Source organism: Cydia pomonella, chromosome 7 (genome assembly GCF_033807575.1).
Source record: "Cydia pomonella isolate Wapato2018A chromosome 7, ilCydPomo1, whole genome shotgun sequence".
Classification (NCBI taxonomy): Eukaryota; Metazoa; Arthropoda; class Insecta; order Lepidoptera; family Tortricidae; genus Cydia; species Cydia pomonella.
This window is the reverse complement of record NC_084709.1, coordinates 2,877,696-2,902,609: the sequence shown is the minus strand read 5'-3', so window position 1 is coordinate 2,902,609 and position 24,914 is coordinate 2,877,696. Positions and strand designations below refer to the sequence as shown.

The window sequence follows — 24,914 nt, the reverse complement described above, 5'->3', positions numbered from 1 at the left end:
CTGTATAATCTGTTTTACAAAAGTCCTTAAATTTTGTCAACAGAAACGAGAAAACAGAACCTAATTTTGTTTATCATCCAAGTATCTATAAGTTACAGAAAAGCACCGAACATAATTATTAATCGCCGTACGCACCGTCTCTGTGTCCCCTTTCTGCACATGCAAATAAAGGGTCATTCCTTACTGTCCTTTCTCACGAGGAGGTGGTCAAACCAGTTTTTGGACGAACCCTTTTCGCAATCACACGGACAGGACAATGTCTTCCGGGCCCTTTGTCCAAACTTGTCTGACCAGTTTTGGGTCATGAGAATCTTGGCAATTTAATTGACATTTTTAAAGAGTAGAAGGTATTAGTATTTCAAGGAAGATAGTGGCGGTTAAATTTAGCCCCACACAAGACATCTTATTAGAATACTTTTACGCATTTCGCATTTTACTAAGAGCCCGACGAAAGGTATTAGTCTAATATTATTAGTGTGTTGCCATGGTAACCCATACGACTTGACAATTCGTGGACGAATAATATTAGTCTAATACCGTTCGAGAAAAGGGCCCCATAGTAATTTTATTTGTACTTAACGCATTCACTGCCACCGACGCATATATGCGTTCACCGTCATATAAGTTTGTTCCTAGGCCACGCCCTCTGGCAGTGAATGCATTAATGTCATACAAAATTAGAGAGGCCCGTTTCTCAACGGTATTAAACTTATATTGTGTGTTTGATTGTTTTGTCAAAAAAACTTATCCTTACAACACTACTTCCATTTATTGATTCATTTACAACAATAATAATAAGTTAATAACCCATTGATTTAGATAATTGTGTTTATCATAAAAAATATATAAACTTAGTCTTGCGTTAGAAGTTATAAAACATTTAAATGCAGATTTTAAATAAACAGATACGGGTCCATTAGGGGAGATAACAATGGAACTTAAAGGACCCGGGGGTCCATATGGGGTCCATATAGATGCAAAAACGGCACGCGACGAAGTAAAAACAGGTAGAGATGCTGGCATTGTTAATGTTTTCATCGGCTCATTGAGAGAGAAGTGTGAATGCGTGAAAATGCTAAAGATAGATATCAAGTTACAGGTAAAATCTAAGAAATAAGTCAAACAAGGAGCTGATTTACAGTAGGTAGAACCTCGGTTATCTGGCCTAAATGGGACCGAGACTACTTCGGGTAATCGGAATGTGGGTTTTTAGGACGAAATCAAACAAAAACAATAATTGGGTTCGGATAAACTAAGTCAGCGTTCGGATATTTGGGGGTTCGGATAATCGAGGTTTTATATCCCAGGATACTGAAATGGGTGATGGCGCAACCGAACTGCCATCTTACCTAATCATCTACTTTAAGAATGAACAAGACTGTACCTCCCTATTATATTCGTATGACGATTTAAGTACCTTCACAAAATAAAAGACTACATCAAACGTCAGTACATATTGTTTTTTTTTTATTCTTAGAAAGAATAAGGGAAATATATAGAAACCAAAGTTATTTACACAAACTACATTACAATTAAGGATAAAGGATAAGTACCAACTATTTACCTTCAAATTGTAATACCTAAGTAAGACACAAATGTTACTTACCAAATAAATATAGAACTATTCCTTTTTTTACCAACCATCCGTTACTCCATTCTTGTCTACACCGTTACTGCGAATTCCCACCAATAATCCTTGCAAGACGACCGTCCTCACGCGCATTTCGCAACATCGCAGATTATGCAATCGCCGCTAGGGTCACAACTGGAAACCTGTCTGACAAGTTTCATGGGAACCATTGTCCACTGAACCCCTTGGGGTGATGCACTTGTTGGAAGGGCTTGAATACAATGGGATGTGATCCGGGTTCGTGGTATACTGAAGTTAGGGATGGCAAGCTTATGGTTTGTAAGCAGTGCCGGATTAAGAAATTTTGATGCCCTAAGCATTTCTAGATCTTGGTGCCCCCTCTGCCTAGGCTCATCCAGATTACATAGACAACATTGATTTTTTTTTTGTAAACTAAGTGACGTTCTTGGTCGCATTACTGCTGCAATTTGTATTTTCAATCCATTACTTATTTTATCAAGGAAATTAACAGTGCTGCAGCAGTAACGTTGCAACAGTAATGCTGGTGCAGTCGCCATCCTAATGTCACCTTTATCAAAGCATGCGTGAACTAAATGACTGAAATTACCTATATCTATGATTGTGTACTTGCCTTTCCGGCTAACTATGCTATGTGATTAAAACCTGCTTTGGTTCACTTCACAAATAAACCCTAGAAGTAACATGACCAAAAGTAAGTAGGAAAGTTACATAAGGACTGAGGCCCAGAGGCAATTGTAAATTCGTATGTGCGACAGGGAGACAACACGTCGAACGTGGTTCACGGTTGACACTCAGTTGTTTCTACCGTGGCGGGCAATCGTGCGAGGCCGAAGGCCGAACTGTAGGATAGCAGTGCTTGGAATTGAACCAATGGTGGAAATAGTCAAAAAACGAATCCAACGGCCATACTCATAAGGTTGAAGATCCGGAGTGGCCACTTGGCGCTTCCGAGCAAGACCTAAAGGCGGAGTTGCGAGAGAGCTGGGTTTTGTGACTGAAAAGATACCCAGTGTAAGCGAGGACTAAGGTCGAGCTCCACACAGGGTTGAAAAGAGAGCTTTTCTGAGAAGCGCATTCATGTGAGGCCAAAGGTCGAGCTTCAGCAGGGCCGAACTCTGGCAAGAATCTATGGCCAAGTGTCTTAAAAAACTAAGTCGAAAGCTGAGCTCTTCATAAGGCTGAAAGCGCGGTCCGATCGGCGCTTTTATGTATGAGGCCAAAGGCCACGCTGCAAGAAAGCAGAACTTGGAATTGACAAATTGTGTGAATGAGGCCGAAGGCTGAGGTCCTCATAAGGTTAGACGCCTGGGGAGTCTGATGGCGGCGCGCTATAAAAAAAAACCAATGGCGAATTGTAAATAAGGCATAATGCCCAGCCGCGAGAGACGAAAGCCTGGATTTGGACACATGGCCAAAATGTGAGGCTTAAGGCTAACTTTTGCATAAAGTAAAAAGCCGAGTATGAATAAGACCTAACGAAATCGAACCAATTTGATCATGGCTCTCCTGCTGCTCGGAATTTGGCCTCGCTCAAAAGGGCACTTGATTAGAGTTAGTTGCAGCCGATGAAATAGGCGTTTCGAACCGAAGATTTCCTTTGGCAGGATTGGCCCCTAGGAGTTAGGACCCAAGGGTTGATTTAGTTAAAAAGTGGAGCCACCAAGTTTTGTAGTGTACATTTTTAGAGGAGGGGGTGGGCTCTCAACTTTACCTTGATATCTACATCAGTTAAGCTACTAGGCTATGTTTGGTATCGTTTTCGTATAAATCGGGAATGCCGAACTCATTTACGATCACATTGACTCCATTCCGAAGTGAAACATGTAAAATTTTCATTTTTTTTAAATATTCCTCTTCACGCTTCAACCGCTGAACCAATTTAGTTGAAATGAAATTTGGTATAGAGATAATTAGTTTAGACCCAAAAATATAATCAAGAGTTTACAGTTTAGTCCCAAGAAAGGACAGGATAGTTTTACTTAATCTAAAAAAATCATCGCTAAGGATGTGTAAAGAAGGGTGGAAGTTTATGTGGGGAATCAATAACCGCTGCACCTATTTGAATGAAATGTGGTATGATCTACATTTTAGATTTTGTCGAAAATGAGAACAAACGTAACTTAGAACCTAAACTTAAACAGTTATTGACCTCCGACTGACCGACTTCGCCGAAGCTAAAATAAACCTGAATCAAAAATCTGGGTGGCATCACTTTTTAATTACATCTTAGGAAACCAAAGATTAATTCTGCTAAAGGAAACCTTTGGTTCAAATAAAACCGTATGCTTTTGGTTTTCGACCTTCGTGGGAAACGAAGCCCCGAACCTGCACTTTAGCCTTTGATTCCGTCATCAGTTTTTTTATAATAAAACTTTGACAATTAGTTCGCACGAGCTTGGCCGTGTGCAATACGTCGCAAACCAATCTGGTGTGCAAGAGCTCGGGCAGCATGAGTGACAAATTCCGATCCTCGAAAATTTGTTAAGACTTCGGTGCGAATCCGAAGGCCGAGTTGCAAGAGAGCGAAATTCGGACACGACATAATTATAAATTAAGACGAAAGTGTAGATCTACTATTAAATTCGACACTCCGAGAAGGCTGAAGAAAAAGCTCCACGTAGGGTTGAAGACAAGTAGATTTCTAAAACTGAGCTCTACGTTGGGTGTAAGGCCCTTTGGCCCAAAGGCTGACAGATTTGCAGAATGCTGGAAATCAAAAATCAACCACGAACCAATAGGTAAAGTATGATGAAAAAATCAGCATATTGCAAGCCTGATGGAATGGGCCCTCGTAGGGGCAAAGGCTTGCGTTGGAGACGCACTTACGTGCCCTATACACGACGCACAAAGTTTCATGTACTTACAAATTACCCGTTTTTTCCCACGATTTTGGTGCCCCCCTAGACGTGGTGCCCTAAGCAAGTGCTTATTTTGCTTAATGGTTAATCCGGCACTGTTTGTAAGGCATAGCTCGTTTGAAATTCCCACCACGATGTGTAGGTAGGTATGTGATGTGACCATTGAGCACGTTATGCTACAGATCTCGGAAAAATAAGTAAAATGAGCTTAAGCTTCCCCAAGCCTAGCCACCATCAAAAGTTCATTCGGTAGTCACCAATGCTACCATCACCAGCTACTTATGTGCCCCACTCCTATGGACAGGCCTCCTCTTTCTCTCTTTCTTTCTCAGTATGTACAAGAGGGTTTAGGGTATAGCCCTAGGTAATTCAAAGTTTTCATACATCTCTTCTTCCTCGCGTTGTCCCGGCATTTGCCACGGCTCATGGGAGCCTGGGGTCCGCTTGACAACTAATCCCAAGATTTGGCGTAGGCACTAGTTTTTACGAAAGCGACTGCCATCAGACCTTCCAACCCAGAGGATAAACTAGGCCTTGTTGGGATCAAAGTTTTCATACATATTTACATAATATATGTTTAAATTTTTTTCGCATATGCATGCTGCGGGCAAACGCTGACGCGAAGTTATGTTTAGGCGTATATTTATTCTAGTAAATCTAAAGTCCATTACTTACAAAAATTACAAAACATCGCATCATTCCCTGAACGCACCAACATTGTGTCACCCTTTTTGCAATCTCATGCAAATAAAGGGTCATTCCTTACTGTCCTTTCTCACGAGGAAGTGGTCAAACCTGTTTTTGGACGAACCCTTTTCACAATCGCACAGACAGGACAATGGTAGTGTCTTTGGCGTCCTTTGTCCAAAGTAGTCTGACCAGTTTTGGGTCATGAGAATTTTGGTTTTAATTGATTTTTTTAAGATAGATGGTTTAAGATTTGGACGAAGATTAGATGTCGGTTGCAAACTGTTATTTGAAGTTTGTTACCGCCGAAAGTTCTACTACGTCTGTACATAACGTCTATAAAGATCATTTAAAAGCATGATAGAATAAAATGGATGTATGCAGCACGCTCGGCTTGATTTATTGAAGTAGAATCTAGCCTAGGTTAAAGGCCTACTCTACTCTAAAGTGGACGCAAAGTTCACACAAAATTTGTTGAGTTTTTCGGGTTCCGTACCTCGAAAGGAAAAAAACGGAACCCTTATAGGATCACTTTGTTGTCCGTCCGTCCGTCTGTCTGTCAAGACCCTTTTTTTCAGGAACGCGTGGAGGTTGCTGGAATTTATCTACTCAGGTCTACTGTCTCTTGGAGCTGTAAAAAAAAAAACTTTTAAGCCAACGCAATCAAAAGATAGAGCCCTTTATGCCTCAAATTTCCGCAAATTTTCGACACTCGCAAGGGATTCAAAACCTACAGGATAGGTACTTCCCGTGAACTCTGAATCTTGATATTTGGTACGAAGCAACGTCTTATAGCACAGATTGGGAACATTATATAATAAAAATATTTTTAATAATTGATATCGTGTCGTGATGGGGTAAGTAATGAAACGTATACGTACTTATGGTATATTCCTAGAACATATAAACTATAAGTATAACATTCACTAAGAATAACGATTATAACGAATAACAATGAAAAATATAATTTCATAATCAATAACACCCTTTAAGTATACTATCATTTATGATAAAATTCATGTAATATAATGTTGAATTAATATAACTTTAAAAATATATAACCAACATTACCAATAATAATCTAAAAAAGTAACATACTCATAAACTCAAAACTTTGTCTTTAAAATCTGTAGGGTTATGAGTAGAAACTGAAATATTAGCACAAAGAGTTTTATTTGAAAATCAATAAAAAAAAAAACAGTTCAATTAGCTCGCAGTTCACCTAACTCGCACCTCCTCGCTTCGCTCGTCGTCTCACCTATCTATACTCTGTCAAACAATACTCTTCCGTGACAGTATCTCCACGCTCTGCTGCTTTATATTCAAATATTGTTTAAAATGTTATTCGACATTTTGATATGTATACTAAATGTAGATTATTTCTAACGGAATTATTTCTTATGATCGTTAGGCGAAACAATGATATATTTTATGTATGTTATATCATTATGAGCTTATACTTTTTGAAAATAGACAATTCGTACTTGTCTTAACGTTATTATACGTTATGAACGTTTATAAAGTAAAATTATACCAAAAGTGCGTATACGTTTCATGACGTACCCGTCGTGATGGGTGAACTTTTACTTATATTCCTACAGGTTCGTACGGAACCCTCGGGGCGCGAGTCCGACTCGCACTTGGCCGGTTTTTTTTGCATGTTGGTTAGTGTCCTATCTATGACAGTAGTACCCAAAACATAAGTCTTACCTAATGGACTTAGTGAGTCTACTGTGATACTAAATGGCTTACTTTTCATCAAAAACTTTCTGCTGTGATAGAGAAAGTTATTTCCCCGTCTCTCTCAGCAGAAACATGGCATAAAGTGTCCTGCAAGAAGGAAACTGCACCTACCTAAGGCATAATTCTTTAAAAGGGTTCAATATGGTTCATTCAAATTAAGTTTAGGGACTTTATGGTTAATTCACGTTGGTATGTGCATGTACGTAGAGGTCAACGACGGTTTGTAGTAAGCTTTCCCTTAAAGTACTTGCCGATATTTTATCTGTTGTACAGGAAGCACTATAGATTACAAGATATAGTCAGATAAACTACTCGGAAGTCGTTAACTTAGAGCACGAATTGCATGTGGTATGGAACTGAGGGTCTACCGCGAAAAACTAAAGTCGAAATTCTTTATCAGCCTCTCTATCGATGCAAGAACGATAACGAAATTCAGATTTTAATTTTATGCGGTAGGCCCCGAGAACCGCACTTTTTTCGCAGTATTCTCGTCTAATTCTTCGATTTTTGTCGGTTTTTATTCCGTTTCTCGGCAAAGAATAGAAGAATTTTACACATTGGTTCATCATGGGCAGCTCCTTGGCGTAATTTTAACGCTAAAGCCAGGGACACAGTAGGGGACAAACGTTCCGTGACATCTGGCGGCAATATTTCAAGCGAAGTTGAGCGATTGCGCGAAACTTTGCCTAACATACTGGGCTATAACCGCGAAAATCGAAGTTCGTCAATTGCGGGCATTTTTCTCTGTCACTTTTATTAAGACGTAATAAGAGTGACAGAGAAAAATGCCCGTGAGAGTAAAAGAGAAAGATCCCCGCAAGTTGCGAATTTCGGTTTTCGTAGTATTTTAACTATTTCTGACACACACTGGCGACACGTGTCGCGCGATGTTGCTAGACATGTTTAGCGAAGTCGACACTCGATGTCGCAGGCGACACGGGTCCCAGGATATTTGTCCCCTAGTGTATCCCTGGCTTAAATGTAGCGGGGCTTTCCAAGGAAGTCCAAGGAATCATAGTGGGAGTCATTTTTGCAACCAACACTCCCAAATATTGTGTAGTGCACTGTGCATACCCTCCCGCTTCTTCGTTGATCATCAGTGAACTATTAATTATTTATACTAACTCAATGTTGCTCATATATATTTCAATTTTACTCCATAAAGGATTAAAGGAAGTTGTTTCGAAATTTTGTCATACTTGACTTACGTTGGACTAACAGAATTTACTAGCAGATTCTTATCGAATAAACAACCGCCACAAAATGGAAATTTATATATCTCATGGCAACGGAAAATAACTTTATATAAAACTACAAACTTTAACTCAAAGAATTCAAAAAAATCCCTGTCCCCCGTCGTCAAAAACTGCTTTCTTATCTGTGGGTCAGTGCATAATGAGACGCCTTTTCATAATCAAACGCCGCCACCTTTTTTTTAAACAATTATGGCCTGGAACGCCGCGCGCCGCCACCGTATGAAGGAACGCAAATAGGGCGGGGAAAGAGCCCTTTCGCTACCTGTGTACCCTTATAATCGAATACAATAGAATATGCAAATTGCGACATGACTTATAGAGCATCTTTATTTTGATGTCAGTACAACACAGGTCCTTCGACTGTGTACTTCAAAATAAATTTGAATGTTCAAATACAGTTAAGTGAAATACAGTGTGTTTCTGGTGATGTTTATTTGTAAATAAAATCAAGGAACTATAATTTTAGGAAAGGTAAGTGATTATAATTTTCCCAAAAGTTATACAAATATTAAATAAATCTTTTCTCCTACTTGTATTAAATAGTTATATATTTGTAAGATACGTATTTTTTAACTAATTTGACTAAATATTATCTCAAAATGTAGTTACATTACATTTAACAATGAGATGATAACCTAGTACATAATTTAGACACAGCAAAAAAATAAATATTGATAAATAAATTGGTAAAAAATAAAAATAAAGTAGATACACAGGAGGATAGTTTCATGGTCGACACTTGCTTGGTTACAATATTTTTGTATTTTTAGTATATTTTTCTATTTTTTTGTTAGTTTTTAAAGTGTGTTTATTCCGGCTCGTTCATTCGGAGGCGAGCGAAGTCTTCGAAGACAATGTTGTCCTCCTCCTCGTTGGTGTATAGAGAGTTCTCGTAGCGGTGTCTCTCGATGCTCTGCATCTTCTTCATCGCATTGAAACGCTGGCGTTCGACAGTGCCTATAGAACATACATAAATAATAATAATAAATATAATAAATATTATAGGACATTATTACACAAATTGACTAAGTCCCACAGTAAGCTCATTATGGCTTGTGTTGAGGGTACTTAGACAACGATATATATAATATATAAATATTTATAAATACTTAAATACATAGAAAACACCCATGACTCAGGAACAAATATCCATGCTCATCACACGAATAAATGCCCTTACCAGGATTTGAACCCAGGACCATCAGCTTCGTAGGCAGGGTCACTACCCACTAGGCCAAACCGGTCGTCAAAACATATACATGTAGAATCTTACAGTCCGTCTAGTTAACTTTGCTTCAACTGTCATGTTTTCATAGACATTTGACACAGCTTGATCCTGTTCTAGTTGGGTCCATGGCATTACAATTATGCTAAGTCAGAGTAAGAAAAGCAAAGCAGAAATTATGCTTTTAATTTGCATCTTTTGATTTTGCCATATTTTGTATAATAAAATCTTAGACTAACACTACAATATCGTGATGGATTTTGTATTTTGTCTTCTTTTATATTACTCTAAAAAAACTCTAACTTTAATTGTCTAATATTAGATGATTAAAGTTAGAGTTAATTTTTTTTTATATAATAATAGACTAAAATGCCATTAAATAACAAAGACTAAATGTATTTGGGTACATACCCAATACATTTCATAATTTGCATAAAAATGAGGTCGACTGGCTCATCAGCCTAAATAGTATTCGTACCTTCAGCGGGATGCAGAAGTTTGAAAGGCACATCAGTAACCAGCTCGCCACCCAGTGTTCCACAGTTCAGCTTCACACGCACGGAGTAGGAAACCACGATACCAATGGCTTCAGTCGGGCACTTGCCATCAGCCACCAGGGTCGAACTCGCCAGGTTCACATCGTCTTCCTTCAGGTGACCGTCCAAAGCCACACCTGTATAAAATTTTATATAATTTAATTTTAATATTGACTGAGTAAGCACGAAGCGCGAGTAAAGCCGCTTTCGAGGCCTAAAGCGCACGGAGCCACTAAATTGGTATCTAGGTTTTTAAATTTCCTGGTATAAAGTACACAATACGGTTGTTAGTCAGTACTTTTGACCATTACAAAAGTTAAAATGTTCTCTTACCACGAATGTCTTTGTTGGTACGTGCCAAAGGCACCAGGTAGAAAGTCTTTGACAGACTAGCTCCAGGGGTGATAGGGCATCCTTCACGGCTCTCCAGTGAAGCAACATGACGGCTGAATTGAGAGTTGATCATCGTAATCTCAACATGCTGAACGACCATGCAGCGGATGTTGCGGACCGACTTCCGGGAGTTGTTGGATACTATGATGTTGGCCGCCAGTTTTTCACCATGGTAGTAGATCTCCTTGTCGAGGGTCACTTCCAGATTGATCTTTCCGTTGCTGAAAGTGAAACCCTTGCTCACGAGAGAGCTTGGAAGACGACGGCCGCGGTTAGCAGGAGCGTGCTGCAGCTGTAGACGCAAAATTGTATGAATTAAACACACATATTGGTAAAAACAGTGTCACCTTAGTCTATCATCAGATAGTGACACCGAATTCTTTATGTCCTCCAGGAAGATAAAGATTCAAATATTACATGAGAAAATCTGAGGTCTTCGTCCAGTAGTGGAATCAAAATTCATGACGATATTTAAAAAAATCGTTGACCTTTTTCAATAATCATTTGATATTTACCAGTCGCTTTTCGGTGAAGGAAAACATCGTGAGGTAATCGGACTAATACCAATAAGGCCTAGTTTACCCTCTGGGTTGGAAAGTCAGATGGCAGTCACTTTCGTAAAAACTAGTGCCTACGCCAATTCTGGAGATTAGTTGTCAAGCGGATTTTCAATACTTTTCCTTACCTTCTTGATAGCAAGTGTCACTGAGCTCCTTTTGTGGCTCTTCTGATCTTCGGTCTCAGCCACATAGGTTCGAACGCAGTAATCCACTCCCATTGGCTTGCCCTGATCTTCTTCAGCAGGTTGCAGAGTGATCTGAATTATCAATTTACATTATTAATACTGGTAACACAAGTAGGTATTTGTTAACGTACACTCAATTTTAGTTAGTTTTACCGAGCTAGGAGCCATTTCAGGGAAGTTGAAGGTGAATGGATAGGCATTAGGGCCCAGCTTCTTAATGAGTTTCTCCTGAACCGAAGTAAGCTCCATCTTCGAGTTGATCATGGGCACAACTTGCTCCTGACCGATCACCATTTCCTTGGAAAACTTTACTCCCATCACTTCATCTTCCTCCCTACCATAGCGGTACGTTGTCACGAGCTGAAGGAAGAAAAATAATATGATTGATATTTACAAAATTCAAAAACCCTTTCCCGCAGGTTAGTGCAAAACACAAGGGATAAATCGATCTGATTGTTTCGACGATTAATGGTTTAAATGCTGACCTAATACGCTGGAAGCTGATGACTTCTAGCCGCGAAAATAAGTTGAACGCATTAAAATATTTCTGTATGATTTGATTATTGTACTTTAGTATTTATCAAGCTTCTATGAGAGGGTCACGGGGACCCAACAATTCTGAGCAAAACATTGAAGGCACAGGATTGCTAGATATTCATACCAAAGGGTTCGCGTCATAAAAGTGTTTGAGAAACACTGCGTAGACCAGTTAATAAATCCTTGGAACTTCACTTCACTGTATTCACTATAACACTTCACTTATGTACCTGACAGTAGACCTTCCTTCCTTTCAGGTAATCGTTGTCAACAACCACCACTCCATCCACGGGATCGCAGTAATCCATATGATCAATGAAGTCCCGCTTGCCGAGGTAAACCGTAACTTTGCCATTTGGTGTAGTTTTCTTAAATACTTTAACAGCGACGACCATTCTTATTAAGGTATTTGGATATAACGGACTAGGGTTAAATATGAGATTCTCTCTCCGTATGGAGTTGTGATGTCTCAATGAGGATTGACCAGAAATGATTAGTAGCAGGGATATTTGCTTTTATATAGGAACATGTGAGGTTTCTTGCGGAACGTATTCTAATAAGATTATGTAGGTGGGCGTCCAAATAGGATTAAAATCGTGTGACGCATTGCAATATCGATTTTGATGTCACACCACTATTTTAAAACCGAGCAAAATGTCGTAGCGAAACGAAACGTCACACTGACGTTTTGTTTTGACAGAAAAAACTAGGTTAGGCCCCGACTTTATCGGATTCTTCTTATTAATGCTGTTTTAGGGTTTGTTTATGCTGATAAACAATGAAATTAGCTTATAAGTATCTTATTAGGCTTATTACATTATGCACTGATAAGTTGTCTACGTATAATACGTAACTACGTGAGTTTATACTTAAGATTTTCATTACATTTCGCATTTAAGCATCGTAGTTTTACAGAATTGTTTTGTTTTAGCTATACAATCAGTATGCCGACGTTCCTGACGCCGGGCCGGCACGGGTACGCCGTCCGGTTCTCTCGAACGCGGCCGGACGCGCTGGCGGTGGCCACTAGTCAATATTACGGGCTGGCTGGCGGAGGCACCCTTTTCTTTTTGGAACTTGCTCCCGATGGGGCTACGATAGTAGAAGTACAGAAATTGGAATGGAACGACGGGCTATTTGATGTGGTAATTATCTTTATTTATTCAGGCATGACATTTTATTTGAGACCCTTTATTTGTTTGTGATGGCTGATGTTTTACAGCCAAAAGGTAATCTTTCTGTTTAATCCTACTAGTAGAGAATGCTTAAAGATATGATATCTGCAATTTCTATTTTCTTCACATTCACGGGCCCACCATACAAGAAAAAATGTCAGTCAAAGTTGAATCAATGGTATTACAAAATATAATTGAATTTTGTTTTTAAATCCAACGAAACAAAACAAAACTGTATTTCATTCAATAATGATTTGAATTTCATTGTAGGTAATTTGTACTATTATAAGGACTGGGATACTAGAGGCATTTAGGGTTGGCACTTGTATAGAAAACCTGAAAAATATACTTTTATCACCCCATAATCTTGCTATTATAAATAAATTCTATATTGTCAATGGGGATAGTTAATAAATGTGATATTCTCTCTGTAGGCTAATTTCATATTTGGCAAAAAAAAATTACAAATATGCATGTTGCTTGTAAACAACATACATTTAACATCATTGCTGTTGCAATTAGTGTAACTTGTAATTAAGCATATTTTGTCGGTCAACCCTATACCACAGTAATTGCGTTAATCTACAGTGTTTTCTATATTCTCAGCATGAGTAAGAAATAAAAATAAACCCATGCCCATGTCCCATGTCTGATTAGGAAACCATATTGTAACTCTTGACTTAAACTAAACCAATTGGATTTCATTATCATAAGCCGCATTTTGCCCTTAAAGTAAATACACTCAAGAATTAATTAACAGCCTCCTTACACTAGTTGGTAGTGACCCTACCTATGAAGCAGGCTGTTCCGGGTTTGAACATTATTTTTGTTTATCATATTTATTTGTTCCTGTTTATCATATTTATCTAAGTATGTAATCTATATAAGTATGAATATAGTTGCCTAGTACGCATAGTACAAGCTCTGCTTAGTTTGGGGCTAGGTTCTGTGTAAAATGGTCCCCATAAATTTAAAAGTGGAAAAATTACTGCCTTGGGTGAGACTTGAACTCACGGCCTCTGGAGTATCGATCCTGAGGCCGTGAGTTCATGTCTAACCCAAGGCAGTAATTTTTCCACTTTTAAATTTATTCTAAGCTTAATAGTATCGTTCGCAGACGTTTTCGCTTGTTAAAAAATATTATACATAAGTATTTAATTTTATAGGTTCTAAGCATACTTTGAATTAAACTAGATATTACAAGACTTATATTTCAATAACTCTACATAAAAACTATTGTTTTATGTGTTAAAATAATTCTTGAAATCATTTTACGAAATTTAAATGTACTCACTCTAAGTGGCTTATAAACTGCTATAGTATTAACACTCTTTTGTAAGTAGTGTGGGACCTAATTGATGGCTCATTGTGTTGCAGATTATGAGCGTAATTTTATACTTGCCCCTGTTTGAAGCAGTAGTTTTAAAAATCAATAAATAGTAAGGTATTAGCATGAAGATTTTCGTGGGTTTCCGACTATCTTTTGTGGAATATGAATGTTTAAACACTAACAAACTACTCCGTTTTTCAATAATTTATTTAATATTTAAATGATTCTCTTATTGTGTTTGTGTAAGCTCTGTTTTTATATCAAATACTAAAGATTGCAGTTAAAGTTCAGTGCAGATGCTAAGGAGAGAGATAGGGGTTGCGATCCTTGCTCTGGATTGTACCTGGTCCAACAAGATCTTGGGAATTCAACCAAGAAATGCTGCAAGTGTGATTTGAGCCTGCTACTGCCCGGGGTGGCTCTTTAACCCAGTTTAATTTAGTGGTTATGATTGACAGAGCCTGTTACGGATTACATCATTTGCTAGTAGCTGATTTTATTTTGTTCACTTGACAAAGCCTGCATTGCTGATAATGAACTATGGATTGACGATTTGTTTATACTTATATTGTTTTTCAAATTACAGTTTGATTAAACCAATTATTTTTTAATATTTGGAATATATAAACAGGGTTTACTTTACTAAGAAATTTGTAATTAAGTATTGTAGCCACACCTTCAACCTTGAACTAAAAGAACTTGGCATTTACACATTGAAATATGCGCCGAAGCCCCACAACCACGCAACGTCACTAACAGGCTTATATCTAGTTGGATCTGTTTATTTATAGACAATTGACTTAAGACTTAGTGGCGTGTTTTTTAAATTATTTGCTGTTTATGTAAGTGCAGTGGTGGGTCTTGGTTTGTGTAATGTATTTATGTTTATGTGTCGTACAGTGCTGCGTTGGTGATGAGATACGTTGGCAGCAAACTTGTTAATTCACTATGATTTTCGGCCTTTGCGGATACACTTCGACCCATATGGATCTTTTGTGTAGTTGTAGTTGATCCGTCAGCTACTCAAGAGCTTTTTTGACCATCTCCATGTATCGGATGATGGAGCTCATGGGTAGCCTTTTGAATTCCTTTGGTTCCAGATAGCCTGCTCCAAAGTACTTCATTCTTTTTCTGGCGAGGGCGTGACATAATTGACTATTGGTGAACCTTACTTATTTTCCATAAGGTTCACAAAATTTTAAGCTCCTGGGGAAGCACTTGTATTGTTTTTAAATTTGGAGCTCTTAGTTACCCTTTAAAATATTAATACATATATACACCCATTTGTACAAAGGGTATCAGGAAGTTTCAGTTCAGCTTCAGTTCGCGGACTTGAGACTGACAAACAGTGTTACTTGAAATTTCCCTAACCGGATCTTTTACCATGAACATCAACAATATATCAGCCGAAAGACATAGGCCTCCCCCAATGACCTTTACAAGAACTAATTTTTCTGTAATCTTGAACATGGTCAGGGCCCTTCTCTAGCTGTGTCTGCTGGTCATCCAAGAAACGTTCTGCCCATTTTATATCTGTAATTTGGCTGTGTTTTTTTTCCAGACATGGTCAGGCACGACAGACGGCGCGGCAGCGTGCGGGGCGGGGGACGGGGCCGTCATAGTGTTCAGGGTGGGGTGTGCGGCGCCTCTACGGGTACTACGGGCACATACAAGTGAAGTGTGCTCTGTGGACTGGCCGAGGGCGCATCTACTCACTGCCAGCTGGGATACTACTGTTAAACTGGTGAGTAGGTTCGTTAGTAGCTTAGTGTGACCTTTGCTCCAATTAAAGTTGCTGACATGACAACTTGTACAGGCTGAAGCTCAACTTCGAATAATAACTTCCAACCAAATTTTCTTCAACTTCGTTTCATATAAAAAGTTCAAGAAACACCGGATGTTTTAGTGAAATCGAGTTGTTGCTATTATTTGATTACCAAAATTAAATTGTTTGTGTATACCATTGGTACCAAAGTGTTATGGGAAGGCTCAGGACGTCTTTGTTCACAATCCTATTTCGTCACTATTTTAAATCGTCCACAATGCCATTTCGCTAGCATACAATTCCTAAATCCTCACCTTCCCAACTCGTCCACATTCTTATATCGTAAATTTCTTATATAGTTCACAGTGCTAACTCGTCACCATTCGTGTGTCTTCTATGGTAGCACTGTGGTCGATATAGGAATGCTGACGAGTTAGCACTGTGGAAGAAGGTAATCACATAGGAATGTCGATGAAACAAGAGCGTGGACCATATGGCAATGAGAAAAACATAAGATGACGAAGTAGAACTGTAGACAAAGTCGCCTTGAGCCCGAAACATCACAATTTTACAGACAAAACTGTTCAAATCATTGTCCAATTTCAACCATATTTTAGCCATTTTGTGTTGTACCTAACACTAATAAATTGTCATTTCAGTGGGACCCCGAATCAGAGACTTGCATAAGTACATTCTCCGGCCACTCTGCGCTGGTGTACACGGCCACGTTTTCGCCGCATTCGCCAGCTACCTTCGCTTCTGTGTCTGGCGATGGTCACCTCAAGCTATGGTCGTGTACGGACCCTTCTCCCAAAGCTGTGGTAAAGGCGCATGATGCTGAGGTATGTACTTTTATTATTTGGCATCCATTAATTACGTAACGCAAAAATTCGAGTTTTTGGACGCCAATAAACAGGGGGATATGTACTGTGCTGCCCCCTACAGTTTTTGTGCCTACTATTAAATGTAATATTGTTGTTTCAGGTGTTATCGTGCGACTGGAGCAGGATAGAGTCGCACGCGATTGCTACCGCGGGATCCGATGGACTGATTAGGGGCTGGGATCTTAGGAGGCTTACATCTCCCATGTTTACTTTAAAAGGTGATTAATATACAGGGTGATTGGAGCAGGATAGAAACGTCACTGCTACCGCGGGTCCGATGGACTATACCGCGTGCGCCCGTGCGGGACAGAACATACGCAATGCGACAAAATTAAAAACACGTTTAAACAACATACCAAAAAATGGTGAAAACAACTATGTATTTACTCTAAGTTCTCGTTAAGTGAAATGTAAATTTCTTATGAGAAAATAAAAATTATATTACCTGAAAAATAACCTACGTAATTAGGTCGGGTTATTTGTTGCCTCCATAAACCATACTCAAATGTATGGTGGGGACTTTTTTTAATGTGACAAAGAAACAATAATAACGCTTTCTCTGCTACTTCTACTGAAAGATACATAATTATGCTAAATCAATACATAATACTAGATGTGTATATTGTAGGATGCGAGTGCGCCGTGCGGCGCGTGCAGTTCTCCCCGCACGCGCCGTCCGTCGTGGCGGGCGCGTCCTACGACTTCACCACGAGGTGGGTACATTTCCAGATATTGCCTAACAATCTTTTAAATTTGATTAATCTATCTTGCGGTTGAATAATGTAATTTTCTCAAACATGCAATGAAATTTTGATGTTATGTTCCTTGTAAGCTGCAAAGTATGACGTTTCAGGTGCGGCTAGGACAATAGGTCTTTAATGGAATTTCATACAAAACTTTTTTTTTTAATTTCCATTCCACATAAATTTGTGGCACAGGCATCATGACATTCAGTTATAAAAAACCAAGCAATATTTTTTTTCTTTTATTTTTCTTTTTTGTCTTTTATTATTATTAATTCAGGGTTTCCTAAAGGGGAACGAAAATTTGATTATTTTTGCGCTATGACGCACGGTTTCCGAGATACAGCCCTTCATTATCTTATTTTTATTATTATTCCATTGCATGTTTGAGAAAAGCACTATACATACCTCGGCTGGAAATATGGGGTTGTCCGCCTCAGACCTATGAAGTCTATATGTCTTCGGCCGGCAACCCCTTTCGTCCCGGCCTCTGTAGTAATGTATTATTGTTTATTACAGGATATGGGATTTAAAGAGAGGTTGTGACCCCTTGGAAACGATCCGGCACCACTCGGAGTTCACGTACGGGCTGGACTGGAGCCCGCTGCGGCCGCACCAGGTGGCCGACTGCGGCTGGGACTCGCTCGTGCACGTGTTCACGCCGCGCTGCCTCAAGTGAGGTAAGTGGCCGACTGCGGCTGGGACTCGCTCGTGCACGTGTTCACGCCGCGTTGCCTCAAGTGAGGTAAGTGGCCGACTGCGGCTGGGACTCGCTCGTGCACGTGTTCACGCCGCGCTGCCTCAAGTGAGGTAAGTGGCCGACTGCGGCTGGGACTCGCTTGTGCACGTGTTCACGCCGCGCTGCCTCAAGTGAGGTAAGTGGCCGACTGCGGCTGGGACTCGCTCGTGCACGTGTTCACGCCGCGCTGCCTCAAGTGAGGTAAGTGGCCGACTGCGGCTGGGACTCGCTCGTGCACGTGTTCACGCCGCGCCGCCTCAAGTGAGGTAAGTGGCCGACTGCGGCTGGGACTCGCTTGTGCACGTGTTCACGCCGCGCTGCCTCAAGTGAGGTAAGTGGCCGACTGCGGCTGGGACTCGCTCGTGCACGTGTTCACGCCGCGCTGCCTCAAGTGAGGTAAGTGGCCGACTGCGGCTGGGACTCGCTCGTGCACGTGTTCACGCCGCGCTGCCTCAAGTGAGGTAAGTGGCCGACTGCGGCTGGGACTCGCTCGTGCACGTGTTCACGCCGCGCTGCCTCAAGTGAGGTAAGTGGCCGACTGCGGCTGGGACTCGCTCGTGCACGTGTTCACGCCGCGCTGCCTCAAGTGAGGTAAGTGGCCGACTGCGGCTGGGACTCGCTCGTGCACGTGTTCACGCCGCGCTGCCTCAAGTGAGGTAAGTGGCCGACTGCGGCTGGGACTCGCTTGTGCACGTGTTCACGCCGCGCTGCCTCAAGTGAGGTAAGTGGCCGACTGCGGCTGGGACTCGCTCGTGCACGTGTTCACGCCGCGCTGCCTCAAGTGAGGTAAGTGGCCGACTGCGGCTGGGACTCGCTCGTGCACGTGTTCACGCCGCGCTGCCTCAAGTGAGGTAAGTGGCCGACTGCGGCTGGGACTCGCTCGTGCACGTGTTCACGCCGCGCTGCCTCAAGTGAGGTAAGTGGCCGACTGCGGCTGGGACTCGCTTGTGCACGTGTTCACGCCGCGCTGCCTCAAGTGAGGTAAGTGGCCGACTGCGGCTGGGACTCGCTCGTGCACGTGTTCACGCCGCGCTGCCTCAAGTGAGGTAAGTGGCCGACTGCGGCTGGGACTCGCTCGTGCACGTGTTCACGCCGCGCTGCCTCAAGTGAGGTAAGTGGCCGACTGCGGCTGGGACTCACTTGTGCACGTGTTCACGCCGCGCTGCCTCAAGTGAGGTAAGTGGCCGACTGCGGCTGGGACTCGCTCGTGCACGTGTTCACGCCGCGCTGCCTCAAGTGAGGTAAGTGGCCGACTGCGGCTGGGACTCGCTCGTGCACGTGTTCACGCCGCGCTGCCTCAAGTGAGGTAAGTGGCCGACTGCGGCTGGGACTCGCTTGTGCACGTGTTCACGCCGAGCTGCCTCAAGTGAGGTAAGTGGCCGACTGCGGCTGGGACTCGCTCGTGCACGTGTTCACGCCGCGCTGCCTCAAGTGAGGTAAGTGGCCGACTGCGGCTGGGACTCGCTCGTGCACGTGTTCACGCCACGCTGCCTCAAGTGAGGTAAGTGGCCGACTGCGGCTGGGACTCGCTCGTGCACGTGTTCACGCCGCGCCGCCTCAAGTGAGGTAAGTGGCCGACTGCGGCTGGGACTCGCTTGTGCACGTGTTCACGCCGCGCTGCCTCAAGTGAGGTAAGTGGCCGACTGCGGCTGGGACTCGCTCGTGCACGTGTTCACGCCGCGCTGCCTCAAGTGAGGTAAGTGGCCGACTGCGGCTGGGACTCGCTCGTGCACGTGTTCACGCCGCGCTGCCTCAAGTGAGGTAAGTGGCCGACTGCGGCTGGGACTCGCTCGTGCACGTGTTCACGCCGCGCTGCCTCAAGTGAGGTAAGTGGCCGACTGCGGCTGGGACTCGCTCGTGCACGTGTTCACGCCGCGCTGCCTCAAGTGAGGTAAGTGGCCGACTGCGGCTGGGACTCGCTCGTGCACGTGTTCACGCCGCGCTGCCTCAAGTGAGGTAAGTGGCCGACTGCGGCTGGGACTCGCTTGTGCACGTGTTCACGCCGCGCTGCCTCAAGTGAGGTAAGTGGCCGACTGCGGCTGGGACTCGCTCGTGCACGTGTTCACGCCGCGCTGCCTCAAGTGAGGTAAGTGGCCGACTGCGGCTGGGACTCGCTCGTGCACGTGTTCACGCCGCGCTGCCTCAAGTGAGGTAAGTGGCCGACTGCGGCTGGGACTCGCTCGTGCACGTGTTCACGCCGCGCTGCCTCAAGTGAGGTAAGTGGCCGACTGCGGCTGGGACTCGCTTGTGCACGTGTTCACGCCGCGCTGCCTCAAGTGAGGTAAGTGGCCGACTGCGGCTGGGACTCGCTCGTGCACGTGTTCACGCCGCGCTGCCTCAAGTGAGGTAAGTGGCCGACTGCGGCTGGGACTCGCTCGTGCACGTGTTCACGCCGCGCTGCCTCAAGTGAGGTAAGTGGCCGACTGCGGCTGGGACTCACTTGTGCACGTGTTCACGCCGCGCTGCCTCAAGTGAGGTAAGTGGCCGACTGCGGCTGGGACTCGCTCGTGCACGTGTTCACGCCGCGCTGCCTCAAGTGAGGTAAGTGGCCGACTGCGGCTGGGACTCGCTCGTGCACGTGTTCACGCCGCGCTGCCTCAAGTGAGGTAAGTGGCCGACTGCGGCTGGGACTCGCTTGTGCACGTGTTCACGCCGAGCTGCCTCAAGTGAGGTAAGTGGCCGACTGCGGCTGGGACTCGCTCGTGCACGTGTTCACGCCGCGCTGCCTCAAGTGAGGTAAGTGGCCGACTGCGGCTGGGACTCGCTCGTGCACGTGTTCACGCCACGCTGCCTCAAGTGAGGTAAGTGGCCGACTGCGGCTGGGACTCGCTTGTGCACGTGTTCACGCCGCGCTGCCTCAAGTGTGGTAAGTGGCCGACTGCGGCTGGGACTCGCTCGTGCACGTGTTCACGCCGCGCTGCCTCAAGTGAGGTAAGTGGCCGACTGCGGCTGGGACTCGCTCGTGCACGTGTTCACGCCGCGCTGCCTCAAGTGAGGTAAGTGGCCGACTGCGGCTGGGACTCGCTCGTGCACGTGTTCACGCCGCGCTGCCTCAAGTGAGGTAAGTGGCCGACTGCGGCTGGGACTCGCTCGTGCACGTGTTCACGCCGCGCTGCCTCAAGTGAGGTAAGTGGCCGACTGCGGCTGGGACTCGCTCGTGCACGTGTTCACGCCGCGCTGCCTCAAGTGAGGTAAGTGGCCGACTGCGGCTGGGACTCGCTCGTGCACGTGTTCACGCCGCGCTGCCTCAAGTGAGGTAAGTGGCCGACTGCGGCTGGGACTCGCTCGTGCACGTGTTCACGCCGCGCTGCCTCAAGTGAGGTAAGTGGCCGACTGCGGCTGGGACTCGCTCGTGCACGTGTTCACGCCGCGCTGCCTCAAGTGAGGTAAGTGGCCGACTGCGGCTGGGACTCGCTCGTGCACGTGTTCACGCCGCGCTGCCTCAAGTGAGGTAAGTGGCCGACTGCGGCTGGGACTCGCTCGTGCACGTGTTCACGCCGCGCTGCCTCAAGTGAGGTAAGTGGCCGACTGCGGCTGGGACTCGCTCGTGCACGTGTTCACGCCGCGCTGTCTCAAGTGAGGTAAGTGGCCGACTGCGGCTGGGACTCGCTCGTGCACGTGTTCACGCCGCGCTGCCTCAAGTGAGGTAAGTGGCCGACTGCGGCTGGGACTCGCTCGTGCACGTGTTCACGCCGCGCTGCCTCAAGTGAGGTAAGTGGCCGACTGCGGCTGGGACTCGCTCGTGCACGTGTTCACGCCGCGCTGCCTCAAGTGAGGTAAGTGGCCGACTGCGGCTGGGACTCGCTCGTGCACGTGTTCACGCCGCGCTGCCTCAAGTGAGGTAAGTGGCCGACTGCGGCTGGGACTCGCTCGTGCACGTGTTCACGCCGCGCTGTCTCAAGTGAGGTAAGTGGCCGACTGCGGCTGGGACTCGCTCGTGCACGTGTTCACGCCGCGCTGCCTCAAGTGAGGTAAGTGGCCGACTGCGGCTGGGACTCTCTCGTGCACGTGTTCACGCCGCGCTGCCTCAAGTGAGTTTACTGTTACTTTTGTGTTAATAAGTTTAAAATTAAAATCTCTGACCAGTTCTTAGACGACGTCAAAGAACCCAAATGTGTAGATTTTGTACATGTAAAATCCTTCACAGAAATCTAGTAACGAAAAAAGTGTTTTTTAGACATTGTTTAAAAAAAAGTGTTCATTTCTTTCAAAATCCGGCAGACCAGAATGGAGATAAAAGATTGAAGAACCGATAGCCGTTTGTCTTATATTGTATCTATAGTGCAAATGTAGGAGTAACGACTCAAAACTAGCCAAAAATCGATGAAAACCGCGGGGAGCCTCTTAGCAAATTATACACCTAAACCTTCCTCAATAATCACAATTGACAGGTAAAAACCGCATGAAAGTACTTTAGTTTTTGAGTTTATCGCGAACATACAGACAGACAGACGCAGAGGGGGATTTTGGTTTATAAAACAGTACTTAACCTTTTGACCGCCAAAGACGTCATGTAACGTACGGTAGTCACAAGGTTCACAATTAGACGCGGCGTTCAAATGGTTAAACATCTTTGAACTTAATTATAGTTAAAATGTAAAAACAAAATATATACTTTTTATTTGCCCACCTGTACATCTTACTCGATACAACCTAATGAAAAAAAAGAAAGTTTTACTTTGTGATAATAATTTGCTGTTACAGTAATATAACTTGAGCATTTCTTTTAATTTCAGATGAGAAGGACTAGTCAATATAAAGAGACATTGCTGGAAGGGACGCTTCAATGCCAACAAGGTAGCTGAAAACGTATGGATGGTATTGATGGTAGGCAGACACCGTAGCCTATGAATGACTGCAACTACAGAGGTGTCACACGCCCGTCGTTAACCCTTTATATAATAATCATTCACTAAGATAAATGCAGGTCCTTTAAAATGAACATCATTATAAGAGACCATTTTTAAACTGCACGCCGCTCTACAACACAATATGTGAGCAGTCGCTTTCTTAAAAACTAGTTCCTCCGCCGATTAACAGTTGCCAATATTTATTGATTAGGACCCTAGGGGGCCTAGCCAAGATGCCAATCGTTTGCGCCGTAGGGAACGAAACGGCAAGAAAGCTGCCCCTTAGTTCGAAAAGGGGTTATATGAGGAGATGCTGCTCCAGATTCCAAATTACATTCCATTGTGCCAAGTTTTCGACATATGCACGGAAAGTACTCATTCCCGCACGCGTGCGGGAAAGTAGCACCATTATGTACTGTAAAAACTGTTATAATATAAATTGACTGAAGTGTAAGCTATGATTTCATATCCCAAATACTTTTACTCTCATTAGTCTCATTACCCAATCTGCCTAATCAAAATGGCATTTTAGTTGACAGATTGGGAAGTAGATTGGCCAATCAAAATGCCAATTTAGTACTTAAATGGATTTTGGGGTATAAAAACAGAGCTTGGTTAAACTATAAAAAATATTCACAATTATTTAATAGAAATGTAAGGTGATTGTTACAACTTTCTAGCAAAGAGAATTTGAAATAGAGGCGAGTTGTCAAAGAAAACTTTGTAGCCACAGTAAATTTACTGCCATCTTTCGACACATCATTAAAACTTTTAGAACGCCATTTGACTTCGATCCTCATTCTTTCCCTGATATGTGTTTAATTTGTTGAATATCATAAAGTGGCGCCATCTAATAGACCAAAGGCCAAAGATATGGCGGCATCGTTTCGAGCGATGGCGTCACAAGCTTTGGGTTATGCCCGGTAAGATGGCGCCACTTTTTGATATTTAACACATATCAGTAAACCAATAAGGATCGAAGTCAAATGGCGTTCAGAGTTCTGATCATGTGTCTAAAGATGGCAGTAAATTTACTGTGGCTACAAAATTTTCTTTGACAATCCACCTCTATTTCAAATTCTCTTTGTTTCTAGTTATTAAGTCTGTAATCTTTAAATCGTGGAAAAAGGATAGCCAAAAGCTGTAAAGTGTATTCGAGTAATTCTGATTACTTCACAATATCGGGTATTCCTTCTGAATTACCTAATAATCGTAAGTGTTTGAAATTATTCGAATACACTTCAACCCATTTCCAGGCCGCACCAATCTTTGAACCCAGCTTTGATGATTCATTTGAAGACAACATTTCCTGAAAGTGTAATCTAATTTGAACCTTAAATCGGAATGCTAAAGTTGAAATTCTAATGGCGCGTATGTGGTCGATAAATCGTACTATGCCTGGAAAAGGGTTAAGGATATGATGGTTGCACTATATCGTCTTCCTTATTATGGTATCACTCTCGCATTTATGACAGACGATAAAGCGCGACTGATTTATTTATTTTAATATCAAACTTTTAGGCATTTAGGAAAAGTAATGTTTTGTTATTTTAGTTTTAAGAAGCAGTTTTTATTATTTTGTACATAAATTTAGAGATGTTGTATTCTATGATGTAAAATATAATCTGCAATGTAAATACATTATGATAACTTATTCCAAAGCCATAGTTTTTTATTTTTATTTTAATCATTTATTTCAAGTAACTTTAGACTCATAAGTATGTTAGTATAGTGTATTTGGCTGGTAATATATTGTTTTTTTTTTACGCTTCATCACGTAAACACAAAAATACTGTTAATAAATTGTATCAAATAACAAAAAGCATTGTGTAATTT

General features: G+C 42.9%; 2 protein-coding genes across 2 annotated transcripts; one reads left to right on the top strand and one right to left on the bottom strand.

The window, feature by feature from the left end:
* Nucleotides 1–8,573: 8,573 nt before the first annotated feature.
* Nucleotides 8,574–12,099, bottom strand: LOC133519583 (arrestin homolog). The gene is made up of 6 exons (XM_061853604.1): nucleotides 11,823–12,099; nucleotides 11,209–11,415; nucleotides 10,996–11,127; nucleotides 10,251–10,602; nucleotides 9,860–10,054; nucleotides 8,574–9,113 (listed from the first exon to the last, which is right to left on the bottom strand). The coding sequence occupies exons 1-6, from the start codon at nucleotides 11,985–11,987 to the stop codon at nucleotides 8,965–8,967; spliced, it is 1,200 nt and encodes a 399-aa protein (XP_061709588.1). The 5' UTR covers nucleotides 11,988–12,099; the 3' UTR covers nucleotides 8,574–8,964.
* A 209-nt stretch (nucleotides 12,100–12,308) lies between these two features.
* On the top strand, nucleotides 12,309–23,746 carry LOC133519584 (peroxisomal targeting signal 2 receptor). The gene is made up of 8 exons (XM_061853605.1): nucleotides 12,309–12,449; nucleotides 12,524–12,737; nucleotides 15,659–15,841; nucleotides 16,522–16,704; nucleotides 16,847–16,964; nucleotides 17,375–17,459; nucleotides 18,009–18,169; nucleotides 22,965–23,746. Exons 2-7 carry the CDS (start codon nucleotides 12,537–12,539, stop codon nucleotides 18,166–18,168), a joined length of 930 nt encoding a protein of 309 aa, XP_061709589.1. The 5' UTR covers nucleotides 12,309–12,449; nucleotides 12,524–12,536; the 3' UTR covers nucleotide 18,169; nucleotides 22,965–23,746.
* The last annotated feature ends 1,168 nt before the right edge of the window (nucleotides 23,747–24,914 follow it).